The sequence below is a fragment of the Salvelinus namaycush genome, chromosome 26 (assembly GCF_016432855.1).
Source record: "Salvelinus namaycush isolate Seneca chromosome 26, SaNama_1.0, whole genome shotgun sequence".
In the NCBI taxonomy this organism is placed as follows: Eukaryota; Metazoa; Chordata; class Actinopteri; order Salmoniformes; family Salmonidae; genus Salvelinus; species Salvelinus namaycush.
Window position 1 is genome coordinate 24024029 of NC_052332.1, and position 25915 is coordinate 24049943.

The 25915-nt window shown below is 43.5% G+C and overlaps 1 protein-coding gene across 6 annotated transcripts; it reads left to right on the forward strand.

The window, feature by feature from the left end:
• The first annotated feature begins 504 nt into the window (after nt 1-504).
• LOC120021280 (bromodomain-containing protein 3-like) lies at nt 505-10961 on the forward strand. Of its 6 annotated transcripts, none has more exons than XM_038964963.1 (12): nt 505-584; nt 2203-2564; nt 2686-2823; nt 3023-3146; nt 3305-3468; nt 3555-3926; nt 4055-4183; nt 4699-4887; nt 5359-5427; nt 6531-6754; nt 6867-7144; nt 10155-10961. In XM_038964963.1, the coding sequence occupies exons 2-12, from the start codon at nt 2364-2366 to the stop codon at nt 10262-10264; spliced, it is 1998 nt and encodes a 665-aa protein (XP_038820891.1). In that variant the 5' UTR covers nt 505-584; nt 2203-2363; the 3' UTR covers nt 10265-10961. The 6 variants fall into 6 exon arrangements, with proteins under 6 accessions (XP_038820891.1, XP_038820890.1, XP_038820893.1 ...); XM_038964962.1 differs by having other exon boundaries at nt 528-618; XM_038964965.1 differs by having other exon boundaries at nt 528-618; nt 4699-4872.
• The last annotated feature ends 14954 nt before the right edge of the window (nt 10962-25915 follow it).

Sequence of the window (25915 nt, forward strand, 5' to 3'; positions counted from 1 at the left end):
CTGATACGTAGTGGACATTGTGGACATTGACCTTCACCCAAATCTCCTGGTAAGACCGAAACTGCCAGGTAGCAGTGTAGAGCCTGAGACGCCCAGCCCTGAGAGGAGGTTGTGGTTCTCTATAAAACACAGCAGACATAGGGCACTCAACCCAGGTACTCATCCCTCTGTTTTCCTTGAATGTTTACAGGTCAATATAAAGTTAAACAGATTTGTGAAGTATCCATAATTAATATTAAAATCATCCATTAATGTCATCCATTGCAAGCTAAAGATAAAGTTGTAATGTTTGTGTTGCATACAGCCCATGCCCTCTATTAATGCAGATTTCAAAGGGGGGGTAATCAGAAAAGTATCAGTTGTCAGTATATTCCAAAATATTTTATAGTAGTATTATATGCATTATACATGTTGTATAAGGTGTATAATGCATGTTATGGGGGCTTAGTCTTCAGATCCAGTAAATTGGTCACAAACCGCGCGCCATTGCGCGTGCGCATGGTACTTGGTATACCTCATCTTCATGCTGCTCCTGTACTTGCTCGGCCTCACTCAAATAAAACAGGATCCACTCGGACTACCAGGTACAAGGCAAAACCCCTCGGAGTCATCAAGGAAGTAATGCATTCAAATATTTATATTTCCCCATACTGGAGTTTCTTTAGTGAAAAAAATGCACCTTTCATAATTGAGCTATTTCAATGTTATGAGAAATCTGGTGCTGAAACGCTTGCTAGCATATCAACTAAGCTAGCCAGCTAGCATGCCAATGTTTTTCAACAAAGCTCCATTCTGTGCATTGCAACAATACACAACGTCAATTCTTGTCTTAAATGAATTATTGTGGCAATGTTATCGTGAAACGTTTAAAATAAGAGTAGGGAACCAGAGTTTATTGTGGGTACATACGCAGTTGTGGTAGTAATACAGGCTATCGCTGAAACTATTTGAAAAGTCGGGTGAAATTAAGTCGGCTGCTAGCTAGCTAACTAGGGAAAGCTAAAGGGTAATATCATCCGCCCGCCATCTTTTTGGAGAATGTGTTGCAACGGAGCCCATTATAAGAACTATTTGGTTTTGGTGTATACATGTTTTACTAGCCAGTCATGGTTTATACACTAGTCAATATACGTTCATTTTTATGAGTTAGCTGATAGCTACAGTACACTGGTATGCACTTGCAACCACGGAATGGAAATGAGAGTCCGCGCGAATTGTTCCAAAAGTGTTCAAAGCACCCCTTGCATTTCCTCCGCGCATGATGACAAGCATAGTTTGCAAAGTTAGATGGGTTTTGTTAAGCAAGTTAGCTAGTTTAGTTACCTAATTGCAACATTTTGCCATAAGATGCCGTAACGTTACGATATTGTAAAAAACAAACACATTTTTTTTGCTAGCCAGCTACCGTTGGTGTAGTTTGATTGTTTACGCGGGAGGTAGTACAAAGCTAACTGGCCAGATACATTTTCCATGGACAAACAAATATATGTTGTTGGTGACTTTAAAACTAGTAGCTACTACTAGGTTGCTGAACGAGATACACAATATATTTGTGGAGTTTTCTTTCTTGAAGTATCCTTAGTACAATGGCATTATCACAACGTTATACAGCAATCCAACTACTCAGCGTGGGACTTGTATCTAAATCAGCTGTGCTGTTGTCTCTCAGTTTTGCAGTTTGTTTGGGTATGTATGGAATGACATTTGTGGTTGCGATGGTTAATTAATTACTACTCCATCTCTCTCGCTGGTTATTTAGATACGTTGTTTTGAGTTATTATTTTGTGTTACAGCTCATATATACTTGTACCTTTGCTCCGTTCACTTTTGCATGATCGCTGTACCCAATGTACCAAAGACAATTCTATGGTCAAAGGAAAATGGTAATGCCAGACCAAGACCGAGGTGCAGGCTGTAGATTGGGGTCTAGACAATGTCCCTTAAGCCTGGAGAGGGCAACACATATCTCCAGGGACACAGCCAGCTGTCTGTCAGGAGACATTTGCCCATTACAATATATGGAATATTTGTGTGATGATATAGAAAAGGCTATAGGTTCTTAACATAATTACTACCTTTCATGTCATCCCAGGTATCAATTATTTTTTTAGGTCTTGTACATGGGTTGTGGATTTTCTGCAGGGACACTTTACTTTTATGCTGAAGACTCATGATCATCACCCTGTTCTGTGTTTTTAATAGATTAAAAAGGTCAGGCCCTGCAATGAGATGCAGTTTCCTTTGGGCCACTAAAGAGCAAACAGAACTACACAATCCACTGAGGACGCAGTGTCCGTCTCCCACCCTGTCCATTGCAGAGGTAGCAGCGACTCCTAGAATACCACCCCCTTCCCATCGCCAGCATGTCTGCTGTTACCTCAGCAACCCCGGCCCCTCCTCAGGGAGTCAACCCCCCACCCCCGGAGGTGACCAATCCCACCAAACCAGGTCGGAAAACCAACCAACTACAGTACATGCAGAATGTAATGGTCAAGACGTTGTGGAAGCATAACTTTGCCTGGCCCTTCTACGTGCCAGTTGATGCCATCAAATTGGGACTACCGGTGAGTAGACTGTAGATATTGAGAATGGGTGTTATAAATGTCAGAAAGCCTATGCTTATAGGTATCTCACCGTGCAGAAGACTTGCAGCTGACAGATTCTTTTGGTTATTCTGTTTATCAGGATTACCATAAGATCATAAAGCAACCTATGGACATGGGAACCATCAAAAAGAGACTGGAGCATAACTACTATTGGAGTGCCAGTGAATGCATGCAGGACTTCAACACCATGTTCACCAACTGTTACATATATAACAAGGTGAGTGCTCCAAGAGAGTAAATACAGACTGTGTCTCCTAGGGGTCCATTTATTCTGGATTTAATATTATGGTCTCTAATATGTTTGCAGATTCTCCCAGGGCTAATCCCAAAGCTCCATGTTTTTACATTGATCTCTAGTTTCCTCTTTGCATTTCCCACTCATGTTCCTCACTTGCTGTTTTTACTTTGCCCACCAGCCAACAGATGACATTGTCCTGATGGCACAGGCCTTGGAGAAGATCTTCCTGCAGAAAGTTGCCATGATGCCCCAGGAGGAGGTGGAGCTTCTGCCTCCTGCACCCAAACCCAAGAAAAGCATAGGTAATAGGCCACGGTTCATCTGATCCTGATACTATAGACCCCTATCATTTTGGATAGATCCTTAGATATAGTATTGAAAAATGTAGAGAAAATGGGCACATATTGCCAATAAGATAGCCCATGTACTGTGAGTTAACCACTAATTGCACCTGCTACAGGTGGTCTGGATGGAAGTGAGTCACCATCGTCCTTCCCTGGCTCTACGACATCTGTGATTGGCTCTTCTACAATGTCTACCATCACCCCCAAAGTCCCAGCTGTGCAGCGCTCGCCCAATGCTCCCACGATTCCCGTCGTCTCACCCTCACAACCTCTTGTCAAAGTAAGTCACTGTACTTTTTCCTTCAGGCATATATCGTGTATATTTAGTCTTTTGAATACTGTGAGTATGTGTTTTTGTGCACCTAGAAGAAAGGGGTAAAGAGGAAAGCAGACACCACCACCCCCACGACATCTGCAATCACAGCCAGCCGAAGCGAATCTCCCAGCCCCGTCTCAGAGGGCAAGCAGGGTAAAGTGATGTCCAGAAGGGAGAGCACAGGCCGTCCGATCAAAGCTCCCAAGAAAGACCTTGTGGAAGGGGAGTTGGGCCAGCATGGCGGCAAGCGGAGCAGAATGAGTGAGCAGCTCAAGTACTGCGACAGTATCCTGAAGGAGATGTTGTCAAAGAAACATGCTGCGTATGCCTGGCCCTTCTATAAGCCTGTAGACGCTGAGGCTCTGGAGCTACATGACTACCACGAGATCATCAAGCACCCCATGGATCTCAGCACTGTCAAAGTACGCACCACAGAACAACGCATGCACAGTAGTAGAATTTACGTTTACAGTTAACCATTACCTTAGTATTGGCTTGTGCTGTTGCCCATCCATGCACTGTTTGGATAACACTTGCTGTTGATTTGCAGAAAAAGATAGATGGCCGGGAGTACCCAGATGCACAGATGTTTGCAGCGGATGTTCGAATAATGTTCTCAAATTGTTACAAGTATAACCCTCCAGATCACGAGGTTGTTGCCATGGCCAGAAAACTCCAGGTAGGTTTGGGGATTTTAAAGGTCCACTTTGGGGGGAAAATCTAAAATAACGGCTTTAAACTATATAACTGATCAATGCACCATCATACCAGGTCATTTAATGCTTAAAAACAAGATAATGGATGAAAAAGATATTTGGCTACAGAAGTGCAATTTCTTACCGATCTCTACAGCTTCTGTCCAAAAACAAATCCTGTGAAATGACGTCAACACATAGAGGTGGAATTACTGGCTAGCTAAAGTGGCTATCTTAGCGAACAAACGAGCCACATCGATTGCGGTGCGTGTGACCAGAATGACAGATCAACGAACCACCAAAGAAAGGCACACTCCATTTCTGTTTGAAAATTGAGATAAGGGCGGAGTTGGACCGTTTTTGTGCCCAAAGTCGACCTTTAAACCTTTCTCTGGATCACATTTGGAAAATCTATGTAAAATTGAATCGGTTGGTTCATCTCTAATGTTTCTGTCCCTCTCCTTTTCCCCATCATTCCATGCGTGTCTTTGTCTGTCAGGATGTGTTTGAGATGCGTTTTGCTAAGATGCCTGATGAACCGGTGGAGCTGAGCCCCGGTGCAGCCGGTTTGGTCAGTAAAGGTGACAACTCGAGCAGCGGTGACTCCTCCAGCTCGGACGGCTCCGACTCGGAGGAGGAGCGGGCCTCCCGGCTCGCCGAGCTGCAGGAACAGGTGGGTGCGGAACAGGTGGGTTTCAGATCCGAGGTCCGTCCGACTACTCCTCTAACCTGAAGGGCTCAGGGAGGGCCTTCCTCCCACCTTCTCTTCTCACATCACAGCCACCTTGTCCAATCCAAACTGTTGTCTGAGACCGAGAGGGAGGGGCTGCCACCTTACATGCAGTCAAACCCCTCCCCCTCCCTTCAGCCACGCAAACCTCTGCTTTCTCCACTGATTCGTCATCTCCCCATTGATAGCACTGAAATGTAACCCTCTACCGCTTCAAATTGTGTATTTCCATGCACCTACTGGCACAGATGGCTTGCATGCACTACTTAAACAAAAGCCTTTTTGAAAACATATCACAATTAAGTTTTGCATAATGGTACCACACAGTAGCTCTTGTCATAACATGGTGTTTTAAAATGGTTTTGATCTGATCTCTTTTTTGGAGTTTTCTATCTTTGTCCCCTTATTTCCCTTTGGCTCTCTTACCAGTGTATCTCTCTGGAGCGCCCCAATGGTAGCGGGCAGGGGGGAAAAAACGGGTGCACCAAGCGTTTTCAGGTGATTTGCTCTTCACTTCCTGGCCCCCTCCCCACTAACCTCCTTATTGATATCAGTTTATTATCATGATGACGATATTTCACTTTTTATTTTTGCATTCGTTGGGCAAGCGGTAGAGGGTTAATAGTGGGGGTGGCGAGTAACAGGTGGCGTAGTGCTGTTTGCTGGGTGGTGGCAGATGTGGTGTTTGAGCAGGTGTTTGAGTTTGTATGGTTGTGTGAATGTGTGTTTGTCTTCTCCCTGGTATGCTTGCTGGCTGACCAACTAGACATACTCCTTTCTCCATTCTCTTGATTGCCTGTTGGTTGTGTCCAATTGAACTTAGAAAGCAATGAATGGAGGAGTATGCAACTTGTTTTCCACTTCCTTGTTAGAACGTTTCACTCTCATTCATACCTTTTTTTTGTTAAATAGAAAAATAAGAGTTGAATGTTCTAAATCCACAACAATGCTTAAACCACATCAGGTGAGCACTTTTGAGGAATTTTAGGTGTAGTTACTCTTTAATGCAAGAGACTGTTTGGTTAGCAACATTTCTGTAGCGCTCATGTGATTGCAGAGTTTGCTAAACAAATGGCCACTGGATTAATGCAAATAATCATGATATCATTCTGCCAGGTAGACAGAGGCTACTTTGTAGTTAACATTTAATTGAGAACTTACTTCTGGTAGAGATGGAAAGGCCATCATTAGCGTCATTGCTAACGGCTACACAAAGTGTAGATGTGACACGTGCACTACACACACACACACACACACACACACACACACACACACACACACGAGCTTTCATGTGCCGTTTCAAAAAGTTGCAGGGTAACACTAGTCACTGATGCATTTAGTTCATGTCTTATAATTAGCTTGGGCAAATTAATGAACTTTTTCAATACATTTAGTTGATTTTCTTTCAAAGTTCGATACATTTTTTAATATTGTTTTAATTCTGTTTTAATGTCTGGATTCAACATTTTTGGGCTGTAGTATTGATTTGTTGAAGATCTTTCTTTAAACCCCATATCTACCCTCTTCTAGTCCCTCAGTGCTTGAAGTGCTAGCATACCCCTACAGCAGGTCACTAACTCCTCCACCTCACCTCTCCCCAGCTAAAGGCTGTCCACGAACAGCTTTCCGCGCTCTCTCAGGCCCCTGTGAGCAAACCGAAGAAGAAAGAAAAGAAGGAGAAAGACAAGAAGAAGAAAGACAAGGACAACAAGCATAGCAAAACCAAGACGGACGAGGAGAAGAAGGCCAAGTCTGGGCAGCCTGCCAAGCAGGCCCAGCAGAAGAAACCCTCCAGGAAAGCCAACAGCACAGTGACTGGCTCCAGGTAAGGCCTCCCTTTCTCTGATGTATTAGGGCTCTGCCCAGTCTCATAATAAGCAACACCATGAAAAGACACCATGAGACACTCATTGCTGCGCTGGCCTCTGATCTTCCAGGCAACCAAAGAAGGGGGGCCGGGGCTACGAGTCTGACGAGGAGGAGTCTCTGCCTATGACGTACGACGAGAAGCGCCAGCTCAGCCTGGACATCAACCGGCTCCCAGGAGAAAAGCTGGGCCGGGTTGTGCATATCATCCAGTCCCGAGAGCCCTCGCTGCGAGACTCCAACCCAGACGAGATCGAGATTGACTTTGAGACGCTCAAACCCTCCACCCTACGCGAACTCGAGCGATACGTCAAGTCCTGTTTACAGAAGAAACAACGGAAACCCCAACGTAAGTACTGAGGTTGAAGACCTCATGCTTTGGACCTCACTGATAGCTTCCTTGTCCTTCATCCTGATATTACTACTACTCCCTCTAAATATCTTCTAACCCTACCATCTCCCTTTACTGTTATTCTCTTTTCCTCCCCTTTGCTTGAATGACTAAATGCTAGTTTTCCCCTTTTTTATATATATTTTTTATAACTAGATTGTTTCTTCCCTCTACCTAGTTGCACTTCTCCCGGTTGACTGCTAGTTTTTGATATACAGGTGGTCCCCAACTTTTAACTCCTAAAAAGGAATTTTCAGCTGAGCTTTGGTTTTTGGTCTATGGGTGCTAGCTCAACAAAATAACAAAAATGGTGCACAATTGACCTTGTGTACATGTAGCCTAACTGAAGACAAGTACTGTTGCCAGTATCTTGGCATTATGGACATAGATTCTCTTTGCTGATTTCAGGGACCTCCTTTATAAAATGTTTCAGGGCCTGAACCGGGTTTGTTGCTGTATTGCTAATATCGGCTCCTACTCGGACCCAGCGTAGTGGAGTCAGGCAGTGTGTCATACCATGTGACAAATAACTCCTGGACAAACTCATGTATAGTCCTCGCTTAATCACATTTTGTGCGGCTGTATATTTAGAAAGTGAGATGAGGTTTGTTCAATTCCAAGAGTATAAATGCTCGCCTGGGCTTTGAGCCTGCTGCCGTCTGTAGTCCTCCAGGTTGTAGGTGTTAGGCCATAGGCGTAAGGCGCTAGGCCTTAGCTGTGACGTAGCTAGCTAGCTATCACCACAGAGGCTGGGGTTCGGGCAGGAAGGCCATGGTGCTCACAGCGTGCGGCTCTCTGTCTCCTGCAGCGGGCCTCTGGGGGCAAGGGAGCCAGGTCCAAGGAGGAGCTGGCACAGGAAAAGGAGTTAGAAAATAGGCTACAGGATGTCAGGGGCCAGCTGAACAGTAAGAACAAAACGGACAAAAAGAAAACGTCCAAAAGGTAGCATAGAGTAAAGGACAGCCGGAGTAGCATAGAGTAAAGGACAGCCGGAGTAGCATAGAGTAAAGGACAGCCGGAGTAGCATAGAGTAAGGGACAGCCGGAGTAGCATAGAGTAAGGGACAGCCGGAGTAGCATAGAGTAAGGGACAGCCGGAGTAGCATAGAGTAAGGGACAGCCGGAGTAGCATAGAGTAAGGGACAGCCGGAGTAGCATAGAGTAAGGGACAGCCGGAGTAGCATAGAGTAAGGGACAGCCGGAGTAGCATAGAGTAAGGGACAGCCGGAGTAGCATAGAGTAAGGGACAGCCGGAGTAGCATAGAGTAAGGGACAGCCGGAGTAGCATAGAGTAAGGGACAGCCGGAGTAGCATAGAGTAAGGGACAGCCGGAGTAGCATAGAGTAAGGGACAGCCGGAGTAGCATAGAGTAAGGGACAGCCGGAGTAGCATAGAGTAAGGGACAGCCGGAGTAGCATAGAGTAAGGGACAGCCGGAGTAGCATAGAGTAAGGGACAGCCGGAGTAGCATAGAGTAAGGGACAGCCGGAGTAGCATAGAGTAAGGGACAGCCGGAGTAGCATAGAGTAAGGGACAGCCGGAGTAGCATAGAGTAAGGGACAGCCGGAGTAGCATAGAGTAAGGGACAGCCGGAGTAGCATAGAGTAAGGGACAGCCGGAGTAGCATAGAGTAAAGGACAGCCGGAGTAGCATAGAGTAAAGGACAGCCGGAGTAGCATAGAGTAAGGGACAGCCGGAGTAGCATAGAGTAAGGGACAGCCGGAGTAGCATAGAGTAAGGGACAGCCGGAGTAGCATAGAGTAAGGGACAGCCGGAGTAGCATAGAGTAAGGGACAGCCGGAGTAGCATAGAGTAAGGGACAGCCGGAGTAGCATAGAGTAAAGGGACAGCCGGAGTAGCATAGAGTAAGGGACAGCCGGAGTAGCATAGAGTAAGGGCAGCCGGAGTAGCATAGAGTAAGGGGCAGCCGGAGTAGCATAGAGTAAGGGGCAGCCGGAGTAGCATAGAGTAAGGGGCAGCCGGAGTAGCATAGAGTAAGGGGCAGCCGGAGTAGCATAGAGTAAGGGGCAGCCGGAGTAGCATAGAGTAAGGGGCAGCCGGAGTAGCATAGAGTAAGGGGCAGCCGGAGTAGCATAGAGTAAGGGGCAGCCGGAGTAGCATAGAGTAAGGGGCAGCCGGAGTAGCATAGAGTAAAGGACAGCCGGAGTAGCATAGAGTAAAGGACAGCCGGAGTAGCATAGAGTAAGGGACAGCCGGAGTAGCATAGAGTAAGGGACAGCCGGAGTAGCATAGAGTAAGGGACAGCCGGAGTAGCATAGAGTAAGGGACAGCCGGAGTAGCATAGAGTAAGGGACAGCCGGAGTAGCATAGAGTAAGGGACAGCCGGAGTAGCATAGAGTAAGGGACAGCCGGAGTAGCATAGAGTAAAGGACAGCCGGAGTAGCATAGAGTAAGGGACAGCCGGAGTAGCATAGAGTAAGGGACAGCCGGAGTAGCATAGAGTAAGGGACAGCCGGAGTAGCATAGAGTAAGGGACAGCCGGAGTAGCATAGAGTAAGGGACAGCCGGAGTAGCATAGAGTAAAGGGCAGCCGGAGTAGCATAGAGTAAGGGCAGGGGCACGTACGACGAGAAGCGCCAGCTCAGCCAGGACATCAACCGGCTCCCAGGAGAGAAGCTGTCTTGCTGCAAATTTTTAACCTGCTCATTTTTGGCCAGAATATTTTAAAATCCTGTGGCCCAGGAAAGTTAATCTGATCTGTCTTTATGGTTACAAATCTATAGAATCTGTCATATCTGTTGAGTTGGACAGACGTGACTGGGAAGGAGCAACTTGAAAGGTGTCATCATAATCAAAGTGCATTTTAAACATGAGCAAGACATTTGTATGCACTATGATACCAAACGTTATTTTTCTTTAGCATTTGAACATCATTGACATAAATATGGTGGTATTATATAATACGTTTGGCCACATGTCTCATGCGTGATCCTCTCTCTCTCCTTCCAGAGAAGGGTGCTGGTACCGGTGCATCCCGTCTCAGCGGCAGCAGTAGTTCTTCAGATTCTGGCAGCAGCAGCTCCAGTGGGTCCAGTTCTGACAGCAGTGACTCCGACTGAAAAGCGCAGCCCATACACTTGCTGGGAACTATTCATTTAAATTTTTACCCTTTTTTAAAGTAAAATGTTGTATGCGGTCAGTTGTTTCCCCCTATAACACTTTGAGGAAAAAACAACTAAATGTAATGCTATGTCAGAACATGTCAAGTTTTTTTTGTAAATACCTTTGTGGAAAGAAAAAGGAAAAAACATGGGAAATTATAGATTACTTGACAGGGTTATTTTTGTTTCCTCTACCTTTTCAAGGGGATGTGTTAAAAACCGACCAAACATAAAACGAGGATTTTGTAATACACTCTTGGATGAATGCCAGATGTCTTTTCATTTCTCCTAATACCATCATCAACAAAGTGAAGGAGTTGCATAGTTACCAAAATGCCGCAGAACCCCATGTCCTACTTGTCCCATCACTGCTACATAAGCAACCATTTGCCCAGCTGGTACTGTAACTGTCCTATTCAATTACTTTCATCAGGAAATTTTAAAACTTCTCACCCAGCTTAGTTTTTTTCACCCTTGTAACAAAAAGAGCTCTCTTGGAATAGGCCCTTATGTGAATTTTGAGTTGTCACTCTTCCAATCATTTGACTTTCTACAAAAATGTTTTGTAATTATTCTTTTAAATTGAACGTTTTATTTAACTAGACAAGAACAAATTCTTATTTACAATGACGGCCTACCGGGGAACAGTGCCTTGTTCGGGGGGGCAGAACAACAGATTTTTACATTGTCAGCTCGGGGTTTCGATCCAGCAACCTTTCGGTTACTGGCCCAACGCTCTAACCACTGGGCTACCTGCCTCCCCCAAGTACTGAACCTCATTTGCCTCCGAGTGACACATTTCAGATTATTCTGAGCAATCATGTTGGTCATCTTCAGCAACATATACAGCCAAATTGAATGGTATTGCTGTTATTCTTTTACTGTATCATAACTGACATGGTCTCTTATTTTTGAACCTGGCAATATGTCAAGTTTTAGCTAAAAATGTATTTTAGTAGCTGGTCTGAGTGGTTATGAAAGAACATTTTAACTTATAGAATTTAGATATTTACAGATGCTTTTGGTCAGAAGAAATGACAATACAATAATTCACTCAACAGTTTGATTCGTTACAACATGACAACCACTAGGTATTGTGGCCTCTCCTGTACATGTATTTCCTGGCCTGCCTCTTGCTTGATCTACGATTCTCACTGATGAATGTACTGTATGTATGATGCCCTGAATGATTGTGTTCCACCAGGTCAGTGACATTGTGTACATCACTGCTTTATATATGATGGGACGGCTAAAACTGTACATAACTAACCTGTGTACATTTTCAGTACACTGGCGTAGGAGCAAGTCTCACTTTTGACTATTGCAAAGCGCACCTGCTGTCTGTTGGGTCTATTCCAAACAGAGCAGTGCCCTGATCTTTTTCTCTGTCCAAAGTAATGACATAAACAACGAAAGCAGGACAATATTGTGAACTGTGGGGTTTTCTCTGAAGGGCGGGGTATTGATATGAATGTAAGTCGTTAACACCAGGTCATTTGTTTTATTGTGACTAGATGCCACAGCCTCTCATTAGTCTTCTTCAGCTAATTTTTTTTTTTTCAGTCAACTCATCTTTTATTTTTATCTCAGTGAACAAAGAGTTAAGTATTAATTTGAGAATATCCCTCATATTCCAACCCTGTAAGAATGCATTTTATTATTTAATGAAGTCTGTCTGAACGATTTGCCTAATGTACAATTTCTGGTCAGTTTTTTCTGGAATTGGTTGAAAATAACATTGAAGCCATTTTGGATTTAATTTACTGTTAATAAGTTGATACATTTTAAGATTTAGTCATATGCATTGTTATTTTAAGCTATGGTGGAAATATTTCTTTGATTTTGTGGTAATGTCCTTCATACCAGGTTGCACTTAACTGCAAAACTCCCCAAATGATGTTGAATGCATTTCTCTGCCTATACCAATGTTCTCCAGTACAGGCCCTATCAGGTTTTTCTAAGAATTATGTCTTTTAGAAGCAAAAGACTGAAAATATAAATGTATAGATATATATTCAACTTTTAGTTTATTTCTAGGCCCAGGTCAAAATATTATAATCGTTCCTTTTATATTTTAAAAAGCAAATGTTTACTTTTTATCCTTGATGTGCATGCAAGTTTATTGTAACTTTCTTATACCTTTTTTTAGCTGTTTATTTCAGTCAAAGTTCTGTGTAAGTAGTTTTAGTCTTGTTTAATGCAATATGGGCCTGAGAGGGTGGGATTTGGGGACTGGAGGTAGAAGCTAACATTTCATGTAACCGCTAACCTGGAATCAGGTTCCTTTTTTTGTGTGTGTATGTAAATAAATTACAAGACCCTACTGAATTTGTCTCATTTTCTGCATGTCATTGATCTGTTGGACTGCTGTTTGTACTTATTTTCACTATGCCTGAGGTAGACCTGTGTTTTTCTGGTGGATGAAAAGATCCAGAGGAAGATGTGGCTGGATAATCCACACCCCTGAAAGCCGCTTTCCGACATCGCCAGTCAAGCTCTGTCCTGGAATCCAAGGGAGAAGGAAAAGAGGACGCCCAAGGAACACCTGGAGGAGGGAGCTTCAGGCAGATACCAAAGGGAGAGGAGTGGTCGATGTTGTATGCTCCCAAAGAAGCGACTGGGATTAGTAAAACCATTGTAGACATTTTGATAATATACTCTAAAGCAATAATGTTGGATGCTTTTAGTGCATATGGACTGGGTGTGCCCTTTTAACATGATCAGACAAAAATCAAAGGGTAGCAATGAAGGGTTATCTGAAGTTCAGTGATGGGCCAGTAGATGGTGGCCATGTATAAATAGTTTTTTAAATTGGGTTGCAGATTTGGTTTGAGCTGTGTGCTTGATGGATTCAGATGGCAGTGAGTGACATACCTCAAATGTGCTGTTTTAGGTGAATCTCAACCCAAAGATTATTGGGGGGGGGCATTTCCTCTTGAATACACGATGTATCTTCAGGTGAGTTAAGAATCACCCATTTAAGTATGTAAGCAACCTCGCATGTAACTTGTTGGTTCGATACCAGCAAACACTTTCCATGGTAGCATGAATAAATGAAATGGTGTAATCCCCCAATGCATTCCTCTTTTAGTGCAAGAATAGAGTAGGTCTCCAATGAGAGCTTCTAAGGATCAGTGTAGAGCTATACATCAGTCACTGTCCACCCCAGCTCCTACACTACTTGGTTTGTGCTGGAGGGGGAGACTTGTCCTGTGTGACCCCCTCCTCCTCACTGTGGCATATGCAACATGCTACCCCTTTGCCTCATGATGGATCAATGCCACAACTTCACTGACAACTACAGGTTGTCGTGTATGCTTCTTATGGCCATCCCTCACTCTGTAGCTGGCCACAGTCCATGACAAAACACAACAGATGTAGCCTACATCCATTTCAAATAATATGATAGGCTAACCCTATAGCTTGAGTAAATTGAAGTGTGATACTGTATTTTTTTTTACCCCACAGGATGCGGTAGCTCCAAAGCTGTGGCATATGTGGATAAAATGTATACACAAATGTTTATTTCTACCTGTATATCATATTCCTAATTTGTTGATTTATTTGTATGTATATATTTGTGGTACTGTATCAGTTTCAATTCAGTGTTATTGGATTACTGTTCAAGTTTCACTCACATAATGATACACCTGCATTCTTGAGGTTATTTTGGATCCATACATTGTTCCATAAATCATCCTTGTAATGTGGCAATGTAATAAGGCCCCTGCAGCATTCCAAGACACGAAGGAGAGCTGAATGCCGTTTTGTATAACAGTAATACAAAATGTAAGCTGGACTCCATCTAAACGGTGTTATCTTGTCCCTTCTACATCGCAGGAATTATTTTGGAGGTTGCATGTCATCCAACGATTCAAGATAGAAGATCATAGTGATCATATTTTTGTTGTTGTTGTGACCAGTGAAACAAGATAGAGCCCCTGCTCAATTAGCGTCAATGGCATTGTCATTTTCTTTTCTTTTTTATTGCATGGCTCTCACTTTTGTCATGGCAATGCAACCAACTTGGAGTAATAATTCATACTTTAGCAGAAGGTTTCCTTCATATAAAAATCATTCCCACACGTGAGCGTGCATAACCAGAACCACCCGAAACCACATTCAACATCGCAGCCCTCTACCGCGAAGAGTATTCACGCTGTCTCTCAAACCCTTTTAATAGCATGGCGGGGAGTGTGACTGCAAAACCAACCTGGATTCAGTGGTAAACGTAACATAGTAAACTTAAAAACGGCACACTCAAATAAATATGATCGTATGATTCGTATTCATTTGTGGATGTCGATCATCAATTTCATATTATATGTTATGAATTACAATTCGTATATGTTACGAATTGCAATTCATACAATATGTTACAAATTGCAATTCATACAATATGTTATGAATTTGTAAACATATGATATGTTATGCATTTCAATTTAGCTTGGTTACTAGTGGCTAACGCTAGCTAGGTGGCTAACATTAGCTAGGTTAGGGTTTAAGGTTAGGGTTAAGGTTAGAAGTTAGGTTAAGGTTTAAGATTAGGGGAAGGTTTAGCTCACATGCTAAGCATTTACAAAGTAGCTAAAAAGTAGCAAGTAGTTTTAGTAATGCCACTTTAAATAATGCCACTTTAATAATGTTTACATAACTTACTTTACTCATATCACATGTATATACTGTATTTTATATCATCTACTGCACCTTGCCTATGCCGCTCGGCCATCGCTCATCCATATCAAATCAAATCAAGTTTATTTTATATAGCCCTTCGTACATCAGCTAATATCTCGACGTGCTGTACAGAAACCCAGCCTAAAACCCCAAACAGCAAGCAATGCAGGTGTAGAAGCACGGTGGCTAGGAAAAACTCCCTAGAAAGGACAAAACCTAGGAAGAAACCTAGAGAGGAACCAGGCTATGAGGGGTGGCCAGTCCTCTTCTGGCTGTGCCGGGTGGAGATAATAACAGAACATGGCCAAGATGTTCAAATGTTCATAAATGACCAGCATGGTCAAATAATAATCAGGAGTAAATGTCAGTTGGCTTTTCATAGCCGATCATTAAGAGTATCTCTACCGCTCCTGCGGTCTCTAGAGAGTTGAAAACAGCAGGTCTGGGACAGGTAGCACGTCCGGTGGACAGGTCAGGGTTCCATAGCCGCAGGCAGAACAGTTTAAACTGGAACAGCAGCAAGGCCAGGTGGACTGGGGACAGCAAGGAGTCATCATGCCCGGTAGTCCTGACGCATGGTCCTAGGGCTCAGGTCCTCCGAGAGAGAAGGAAAGAGAGAAGGAGAGAATTAGAGAGAGCATACTTAAATTCACACAGGACACCGGATAAGACAGGAGAAGTACTCCAGATATAACCAACTGACCCTAGCCCCCCGACACATAAACTACTGCAGCATAAATACTGGAGGCTGAGACAGGAGGGGTCAGGAGACACTGTGGCCAAATCCGATGATACCCCCGGACAGGGCCAAACAGGAAGGATATAACCCCACCCACTTTGCCAAAGCACAGCCCCCGCACCACTAGAGGGATATCTTCAACCACCAACTTACAATCCTGAGACAAGGACAAGTATAGCCCACAAAGATCTCCACTACAGCACAAACCACGGAGGGGCGCCAACCCAGACAGGAAGATCACGTCAGTAATTCAACCCACTCAAGTGACGCACCTCTCCTAGGGATGGCATGGAAGAGCACCAGTAAGCCAGTGACTCAGCCCCTGTAATAGGGTTAGAGGCAGAGAATCCCAGTGGAGAGAGGGGAACCGGCCAGGCAGAGACAGCAAGGGCGGTTTGTTGCTCCAGAGCCTTTCCGTTCACCTTCACACTCCTGGGCCAGACTACACTCAATCATATGACCTACTGAAGAGATAAGTCTTCAGTAAAGACTTAAAGGTTGAGACCGAGTCTGCGTCTCTCACATGGGTAGGTAGACCGTTCCATAAAAATGGAGATCTATAGGAGAAAGCCCTGCCTCCAGCTGTTTGCTTAGAAATTCTAGGGACAATTAGGAGGCCTGCGTCTTGTGACCGTAGCGTACGTGTAGGTATGTACGGCAGGACCAACTCGGAAAGATAGGTAGGAGCAAGCCGATGTAACGCTTTATAGGTTAACAGTAAAACCTTGAAATCAGCCCTTGCCTTAACAGGAAGCCAGTGTAGGGAAGCTAGCACTGGAGTAATATGATGAAATTTCTTGGTTCTAGTCAGGATTCTAGCAGCCGTATTTAGCACTAACTGAAGTTTATTTAGTGCTTTATCCGGGTAGCCGGAAAGTAGAGCATTGCAATAGTTTAACCTAGAAGTAACAAAAGCATGGATTAATTTTTCTGCATCATTTTTGGACAAAAAAAATTCAGATTTTTGCAATGTTACGTAGATGGAAAAAAGCTGTCCTTGAAACAGTCTTGATATGTTCGTCAAAAGAGAGATCAGGGTCCAGAGTAACGCCGAGGTCCTTCACAGTTTTATTTGAGACGACTTTACAACCATCAAGATTAATTGTCAGATTCAACAGAAGATCTCTTTGTTTCTTGGGACCTAGAACAAGCATCTCTGTTTTGTCCGAGTTTAAAAGTAGAAAGTTTTCAGCCATCCACTTCCTTATGTCTGAAACACAGGCTTCTAGCGCGGGCAATTTTGGGGCTTCACCATGTTTCATTGAAATGTACAGCTGTGTGTCATCCGCATAGCAGTGAAAGTTAACATTATGTTTTCGAATGACATCCCCAAGAGGTAAAATATATAGTGAAAACAATAGTGGTCCTAAAACGGAACCTTGAGGAACACCGAAATGTACAGTTGATTTGTCAGAGGACAAACCATTCACAGAGACAAACTGATATCTTTCCGACAGATAAGATCTAAACCAGGCCAGAACTTGTCCGTGTAGACCAATTTGGGTTTCCAGTCTCTCCAAAAGAATGTGGTGATCGATGGTATCAAAGGCAGCACTAAGGTCTAGTAGCACGAGGACAGATGCAGAGCCTCGGTCTGACGCCATTAAAAGGTAATTTACCACCTTCACAAGTGCAGTCTCAGTGCTATGATGGGGTCTAATACCAGACTGAAGCATTTCGTATACATTGTTTGTCTTCAGGAAGGCAGTGAGTTGCTGCGCAACAGCTTTTTCAAAAAAATTTGAGAGGAATGGAAGATTCGATATAGGCCGATAGTTTTTTATATTTTCTGGGTCAAGGTTTGGCTTTTTCAAGAGAGGCTTTATTACTGCAACTTTTAGTGAGTTTGGTACACATCCGGTGGATAGAGAGCCGTTTATTATGTTCAACATAGGAGGGCCAAGCACGTGAAGCAGCTCTTTCAGTAGTTTAGTTGGAATAGGATCCAGTATGCAGCTTGAAGGTTTAGAGGCCATGATTATTTTCATCATTGTGTCAAGAGATATAGTACTAAAACACTTAAGTGTCTCTCTTGATCCTAGGTCCTGGCAGAGTTGTGCAGACTCAGGACAGCTAAGCTTTGGAGGAATACGCAGATTTAAAGAGGAGTCCGTAATTTGCTTTCTAATGATCATGATCTTTTCCTCAAAGAAGTTCATGAATTTATTACTGCTGAAGTGAAAGCCATCCTCACTTGGGGAATGCTGCTTTTTAGTTAGCTTTGCAACAGTATCAAAAATACATTTTGGATTGTTCTTATTTTCCTCAATTAAGTTGGAAAAGTAGGATGATCGAGCAGCAGTGAGGGCTCTTCGATACTGCACGGTACTGTCTTTCCAAGCCAGTCGGAAGACTTCCAGTTTGGTGTGGCGCCATTTCCGTTCCAATTTTCTGGAAGCTTGCTTCAGAGCTCGGGTATTTTCTGTATACCAGGGAGCTAGTTTCTTATGACAAATGTTTTTAGTTTTTAGGGGTGCAACTGCATCTAGGGTATTGCGCAAGATTAAATTGAGTTCCTCAGTTAGGTGGTTAACTGATTTTTGTCCTCTGACGTCCTTGGGTAGGCAGAAGGAGTCTGGAAGGGCATCAAGGAATCTTTGTGTTGTCTGAGAATTTACACCACGACTTTTGATGCTCCTTGGTTGGGGTCTGAGCAGATTATTTGTTGCGGTGCAAACGTAATAAAATGGTGGTCCGATAGTCCAGGATTATGAGGAAAAACATTAAGATCTACAACATTTATTCCATGGGACAAAACTAGGTCCAGAGTATGACTGTGGCAGTGAGTAGGTCCAGAGACATGTTGGACAAAACCCACTGAGTTGATGATGGCTCCAAAAGCCTTTTGGAGTGGGTCTGTGGACTTTTCAATATGAATATGTACATATTTATATGTACATATTTTCATTCACCCCTTTAGATGTGTGCATTAAGGTAGTTGGTGGGGAATTGTTAGATTACTTGTTAGATATTACTGCACTGTTGGAACTAGAAGCACAAGCATTTCGCTACACTCGCATTAACATCTGCTGACCATGTGTATGTGACCAATACAATTTTATTTTATTTGTTAAAAAGTTGCTTATTAGCTAAAATTGTCTGTGATGAGATTCAAACACGCAACCTCTGGGTTGCTAGACGTTTGTGTATAAGCTCACCCATCCACACTGACCAACCACTTTCCTTTTGTTTTTGCCCTAAGTAACTTCCTTTTGTTTTTGCCCTAAGTAACTTTCTGTGTTATGTAACCAATTTGTGTTATGTAACTAATTTGAGTGTCCCAGATATACTTTAACTGTGTTATGTCTAGTCTATGAGACCAGGTTGAGCAACCAAAAGGTTGTGTGTTCAGAATCTTATCAAGAACAACTTTAGCATTTTAGCTATATTAGAAACTACCTAATACTTTTTAGCTACTTTGCAACTACTTAGCATGTTAGCTAACTAGGAATGTTAAAACCTCTTTAGGATTAGGGGTGGAGTTTACACTTTTGGGGAAAATCGTTCAAAATTTAAAACGGCCTCCTACTCAATTCTTGCTCGTACAATATGCATATTATTATTAATATTGGATAGAAAACACTCTCTAGTTTCTAAAACAGTTCTAATTATTTCTCTAAGTGAAACAGAACTATTTTTACAGGACATTTCCTATCCGGAAGTGAGATTTCCAATATCGAGGTCTCTCTTCAAAGGCTTGTCTATAAAAGGGCTTGTCACTTATGACTGTAGAAACACGCCATACGCCTTCCCCTGGGTGTCATGCGGAAGTGAGAGAAGAAATGAGGTGATTATCTCGTTCAGGGGTTGAATGCAACCTCTTTGATTGAGAGGACCGCCATTTTTTTTTTTTTGGAAGGCGCGAATTTGGACCTGGTATCGCCTCCTGGAAAACGTTCGTTATTGATGAATATGATCTCTGGCTTCGATTTTATTCGATACATGTCACAATAGCATCCTAAAGTATGTTTTTTCAATATATTTTAATTATATTATTGAAATTTATTCTGGACTTTAGACGTGATGCGACGCAAGAATTTTGTCAAGATGGAGAGGTTAGCGTCGCACTGCCAGTGTGCTTGCTAATTCAAGAGGGAAATCGTTCGTTCTGGATCGAAATAAAGACGTTTCTGAACAAAGGACCCCTTGGAGAACATTCTGATGGAAAATCAACAAAGATAAGGACCCAATTTGGGATGCTTTTTCATATATCTGTCGAACTGTGCTATGCTACCGTTCGACTAGAATCAATGATGCTGTGTGCTAGCTAATGTAGTAAGCTAATATAACGATATATTGTGTTTTCGCTGTAAAACACTTAGAAAATCGGAAATATTAGCTATATTCACAAGATCTTTGTCTTTCATTTGCTATCCACCATATATTTTTCTGAAATGTTTTATGATGTGTAGTTAGGTAGTTGACGTTGGTGTCTATTTACTCTGGCTGCTCCCGTGCTATTTCTGACTGTAACTATGATGGTAGCTATGATGGTAGCAGTAATGTAAAACTGATTTATAGCTCAAATATGCAATTTTTTTGAACAAAACATAGATTTATTGTGTAACATGTTATAGGACTGTCATCTGAGGGAGTTGTTTCTAGGTTAGTTAGGTTGGTTCTAGGTTAGTTAGGTTGGCTTTGTGCATGCTACCTGCATGCTACCGGTGCTGTGAAAAATGTCTGTCCTCTTTTGTATTTGGTGGTGAGCTAACATAAATATACGTGGTGTTTTTGCTGTAATACATTTAAAAAATCGGACATGTTGGCTGGATTCACAAGATGTTTATCTTTCAAATGCTGTATTGGACTTGTTAATGTGTGAAAGTTAAATATTTCAAAGATTTTTTTTTTTGAATTTGCCGCTCTGCCTTTTCAATGGAATGTGGGAGGAGTGCCGCTAGCGGCACCCCTGGCCTAAACAGGTTTAATGGTTAACCGTTAATCGGTTAGCCGCTGAAAATACATTTGACCAGTCATGCTTATCGGTCTATAATTTTGTGTAATTATATTGGCGCTTGTGTATTTTCATTAGTCATCATGCATTTTATTTATTACACGTGCACATCATACAGAGCCTAGTTTGACGAGTGGAATAGCCTATTCCTGTCAGACAGCGCGAGAGTAGCTCCTCAAAAAAGCCTGTAGGCTACTGGAGTGAAACCTGGTTTTGTAAACCCAGTCATTGCGCAACAAATAACAATAATAAATGCAATCATGTGTTGAAAACTTTGGTGGCCACGATTAAAAAGGAGCTATTTTTATTTCTCAATCTCAACTCATAAAGTGCGACTCCCATTCGCCATTCGGATGCAAAAACAAACCCTGCCTATAGCTTTTCAATGTGAGCTTGAGGCAGTATAATTTTGTGAAACCTGAACGTTTTACTTTACTTCAAATAATGTGGCATGTCTTACCTTGCTTCAAAGTAGCCTAGCGAAAATCCATCCATAGAAACGTGGAGGCAGTTATTTTATAGACTTCCTCATGCCATTAACCAGCATTTGTCTCCTGTTCTATTGGTTTTCATATAAACTTTATTTCGTTGTCCAGAAGCCAAAGGCACAATCCTAGTCATATTAGCAACCCATCATAGTACTTGCTATTAGATTCTCCCTCTTTCTATGTTTCTAATGGAGATGTTCATCTCTGTCACATATTGAACCGCTCGCATTAGGTGTGCTGTTTAGAACTGTTTTCCGCGAATTACATTTTGGCAAATGTTTGAAAATTGTTTTATTAGCTGCTTCGTTACAGGAGTTGTATGTTCAATAATAGGCTATATCATTTTCACTGTAAGACGATAGGCTTGCTATTGTTGCATGTTTCCATTAAGCTCTTAATGAAAATGTCCGTTCCTTATAGGCATGCATAGTGTCAGAGAGGAAGAGGCAAAACGAGATGTTTCAATCTCTCCAAAATCTGTGCAAAATAAGTCCAATGGATTTCTATGGGCTTATTTTAGACCTAAGCTTGTCGCTTGCCTTCCCGCCTTGGGAGGACTCCCATTGTTAGGGCGGAAATATAAGCATCTCGTCATTATATACAGATCTCATCTGCCCATAATTATATCCTCCTGATTCATGCTTATAAGCAAAAACTAAAGCAGGAAGTACCAGTGACTCGCTCCAGGTCGCAATTGTAAATGAGAAGTACCAGTGACTCGCTCCATGTCGCAATTGTAATTGAGAACTTGTTCTCAACTTGCTTACCTGGTTAAATAAAGGTTAAATAAAATAAATAAATAAAATATGGAAGTGGTGAGATGACGCGGATGCTACGCTACACGACTGTTTTACTGGCACAGACTGGAATATGTTCCAGGATTCATCCAATGGCATTGAGGAGTATACCCCCTCAGTCACCACCTTCTTCAATAAGTGCATCAAAAACGTCATCCTCACAGTGGCCGTATGTACATATCCCAACCAGAAGCCATGGATTACAGGCAACATCCTCACCAAGCTAAAGGCTAGAGCTGCCGCTTTCAAGGAGCGAGACACTAATTCGGACGCTTATAAGAAATCCCGATATGCCCTCAGACGAACCATCAAACAGGCAAAGAATCAATGCAGGCTCTGACACTCGTTGGATGTGGCAGGGCTTGCAAACTATTACGGACTGCAAAGGACAACCCAGCCGCAAGCGGCACAGTGATGCAAGCCTACCAGACGAGCTAAATGCCTTTTATGCTTGTATAGAGGCAAGCAACACTGAAGCATGCATGAGAGCACCAGCTGTTCCGGACGACTGTGTTATCACACTCTCCGTAGCCAATGTGAGCAAGTTCTTTAAACAGGTCAACATTCACAAGGCCGCAGGGCAGACAGATTACCAGGACGTTTTTTACAAGGCATGCCGGATCAACTGGCTAGTGTCTTTTTTCAACCTCTCTCTGACCGAGTCTGTAATACCTACATGTTTCAAGCAGCTCACCATAGCCCCTGTGCCCAAGAAAGCGAAGATAACCTGCCTAAATGACTACCGCCCCATAGCACGCACATCGGTAGCCATGAAGTGCTGGTGATGGCTCACATCAACCATCATCCCGGAAACCCTAGACCCTCTCTAATTCGCATACCGCCCCAACAGATCCACAGGTGACACAATCTCGATCGCACTCCACAATGCAATTTCCAACATGGACGAAAGGAGCACCTATGTGAGAATGCTGTTCATTGTCTACAGCTCAGCATTCAACACCATAGTGCCCACAAAGCTCATCACTAAGCTAAGGTTCCTGGGACTAAACACCTACCTCTGCAACTGGAACCTGGACTTCCTGATGGGCCACCCCCAGGTGGTAAGGTTTATTAACAACACGTCCGCCACATTGATCCTCAACACTGGGGTAGGCCTGATCACCGACCACGATGAGACAGCATATAGTTGAGGAGGTCAGAGACCTGACAGTGTGGTGCCAGGACAACAGCCTCTCCCTTAACGTGAGCAAGACAAAGGAGCTGATTGTGGACTATAGGAAAAGGAGGGCCGAACAGGCCCCCATTAACATCGACGGGGCTGCAGTGTGTCCACATCACCAACAAACTATCATAGTCCAAACACACCAAGACAGTCGTGAAGAGGGCACGACAACACCTTTTCCCCCTCAAGAAATTGAAAAGATTTGTCATGGGTCCCCAGATCCTCAAAAAGTTCTACAGCTGCACCATCGAGAACATCCTGACCAGTTGCATCACCACCTGGTATGGCAACTGCTCGGCATCCGACCGCAAGGTTCTACATAGGGTACTGCGTACGGCTCAGTTCATCACTGGGGCCAAGCTTCCTGCCATCCAAGACCTATATACTAGGCGGTGTCAGAGGAAGGCCCAAAAAATTGTCAGAGACTCCAGTCATCCAAATCATAGACTGTCTTTTCTGCTACCACACAGCAAGCGGTACCGGAGCGCCAAACCTAGGTCCAAAAGGCTCCTTAACAGCTTCTACCCCTAAGCCATAAGACTGCTGAACGATTAATCAAATGGCCACCCGGACTACATTGACCCCACCCCATTGTTTTTACACTGCTGCTACTCGCTGTTTATTTCAAGTTACTTTACCCCTACCTACATGTACAAATTACCTCAACTAACCTGTATCCCCGCACATTGACTCGGTACCGGTACCCCCTCTGTGTAGCCTCGTTATTGATATTTTATTGTTACTTTAGTTTATTTTTTTACTTTAGTTTATTTGGTAAATATTTTCTTAACTCTATTTCTTGAACCGCGTTGTTGGTTAAGGGCTTGTAAGTAAGCATTTCACAGTAAGGTCTACAGCTGTTGTATTCGGCGCATGTGACAAATAAAATTCGATTTGATTTGGCATTCAGGCCAAAGAGTTCAATCTTGGTTTCATCAGACCAGACATTCTCGTTTCTCATGGTCTGAGAGTCCTTTAGGTGCCTTTTGGTAAGCGGGCTGTCGTGTGCCTTTAACTGAGCAGTGGCTTCCGTTGGCCACTCAACCTACCATAAAGGCCTGATTGGTGGAGTGCTGCAGAGATGGGTGTCATTCTGGAAGGTTCTCCCATCTCCACAGAGGAACTCTGGATCTCTGTCAGAGTGACCTTCGGGTTCTTGTTCTCCTCCCTGATCAAGGCCCTTCTCCCCCGATTGCTCAGTTGGGCTGGGCATCCAGCTCTAGGAAGAGTCTTGGTGGTTCCAACCTTCTTCCATTTAAGAATGCTGGAGGCCACTGTGTTCTTGGGGACCTTCAATGCTGCAGAAATGTTTTGATACCCTCCTCCAGATCTGTGCCTCGTCACAATCCTGTCTCTGAGCTCTATGGACAATTCCTTCGACCTCATGGCCTGGTTTTTGCTCTGACATGCACTGTCAACTGTGGGACTTTATATAGACAGCTGTGTGCCTTTCCAAATCATGTCCAATCAATAGAATTTACCACAGGTGGACTTCAATCAAGTTGAAGAAACATCTCAAGGATGATCAATGGAAACAGGATGCACCTGAGCTCCATTTCGAGTGTCATAGCAAATGGTCTGAATTCTTATGTAAATAAGCTATTTCTGTTTTTTATTTTTAATTCATTTGCTAACATTTCTAAAAACCTGTTTTTACTTTGTCATTATGAGGTATTGTGTGTAGACTGATAAGGAAAAAAATGACTGATTAAGGCTGTAACGTAACAAAATGGGGAAAAAGTGAAGGGGTCTGAATACTATCTGAATACACTGTACATATTAAATGGGTAAAACAGTATGTAAACGTTATTAAAGTGACCAGTGTTTCATTATTAAAGTGACCAGTGTTTCATTATTAAAGTGACCAGTGTTCAATGTCTATCAACATTGGGCAGAAGCCATTAAGGTGCAGGGTTCAGTAACCGGGTGATAGCCGGCTAGTGTCAGTGACTAAGTTCAGGGCAGGGTGGAGGCTGGCTAGTGATGGCTATTTAACAGTCTGATGGCCTTGAGATAGAAGCTGTTTTTCAGTCACACAGCGTTGATACACTTGTACTGACCTTGCCTTCTGGATGATAGCGGGTGAACAGGCAATGGCTTGGGTGGCTGGGGTCCTTGATGATCTTCTTGGCCTTCCTGTGACAGCGGGTGCTGTAGATGTCCTAGAGAACAGGCAGTGCGCCCCCGCTGATGTGTTGGGAAGACTGCACCACCCTTTGGAGAGCCCTGCGGTTGCAGACGGTGCAGTTGCCATGCTAGGCGGTGAGGGTCTTAGGGGCCTAGGCAAAAGAAGGCACTGTTGCGCCTTCTTCACTACACTGTCTGTGTTGGTGGACCATCTCAGATTGTCAGTGATGTGTACGTCAAGGAACTTGAATCTTTTCAGCTTCTCCACTGCGGCCCCGGCGATGGGGATGCTCCCTCTACTGTCTCCTGAAGTTCCATGATCAGCTCCTTCGTTTTGTTGATGTTGAGGGAGAGGTTATTTTCCTAGCACCACTCCGCCAGGGCCTTGACCTCCTCCCTGTAGGCTGTCTCATCGTTGTTGGTAATCATGCCTGCAAATGTTGCGTCATCTGCAAACTTGATGATTGAGTTGGAGGCGTGCGTGCCCACGCATTCATGGGTGAACAGGGAGTAGAGGAGGGGGCTGTGCACCTACCCTTGTGGGACCCCTGTGTTGAGGATCAGCGTAGTGAAGATGTTGTTGCCTACCTTCACCACCTGGGGGCTGGCCATCAGGAAGTCCTGGACCCAGTTGCACAGAG

Bases quoted from the DNA above. Each gene is read 5' to 3' on its own strand.
- LOC120021280 (XM_038964963.1), top strand. From the start codon at position 2,364: ATGTCTGCTGTTACCTCAGCAACCCCGGCCCCTCCTCAGGGAGTCAAC. The intron at 5,428-6,530 runs GTGATTTGCTCT...ACCTCTCCCCAG, and splicing joins GGTGCACCAAGCGTTTTCAG to CTAAAGGCTGTCCACGAACA. The intron at 6,755-6,866 runs GTAAGGCCTCCC...CTGATCTTCCAG, and splicing joins AGCACAGTGACTGGCTCCAG to GCAACCAAAGAAGGGGGGCC.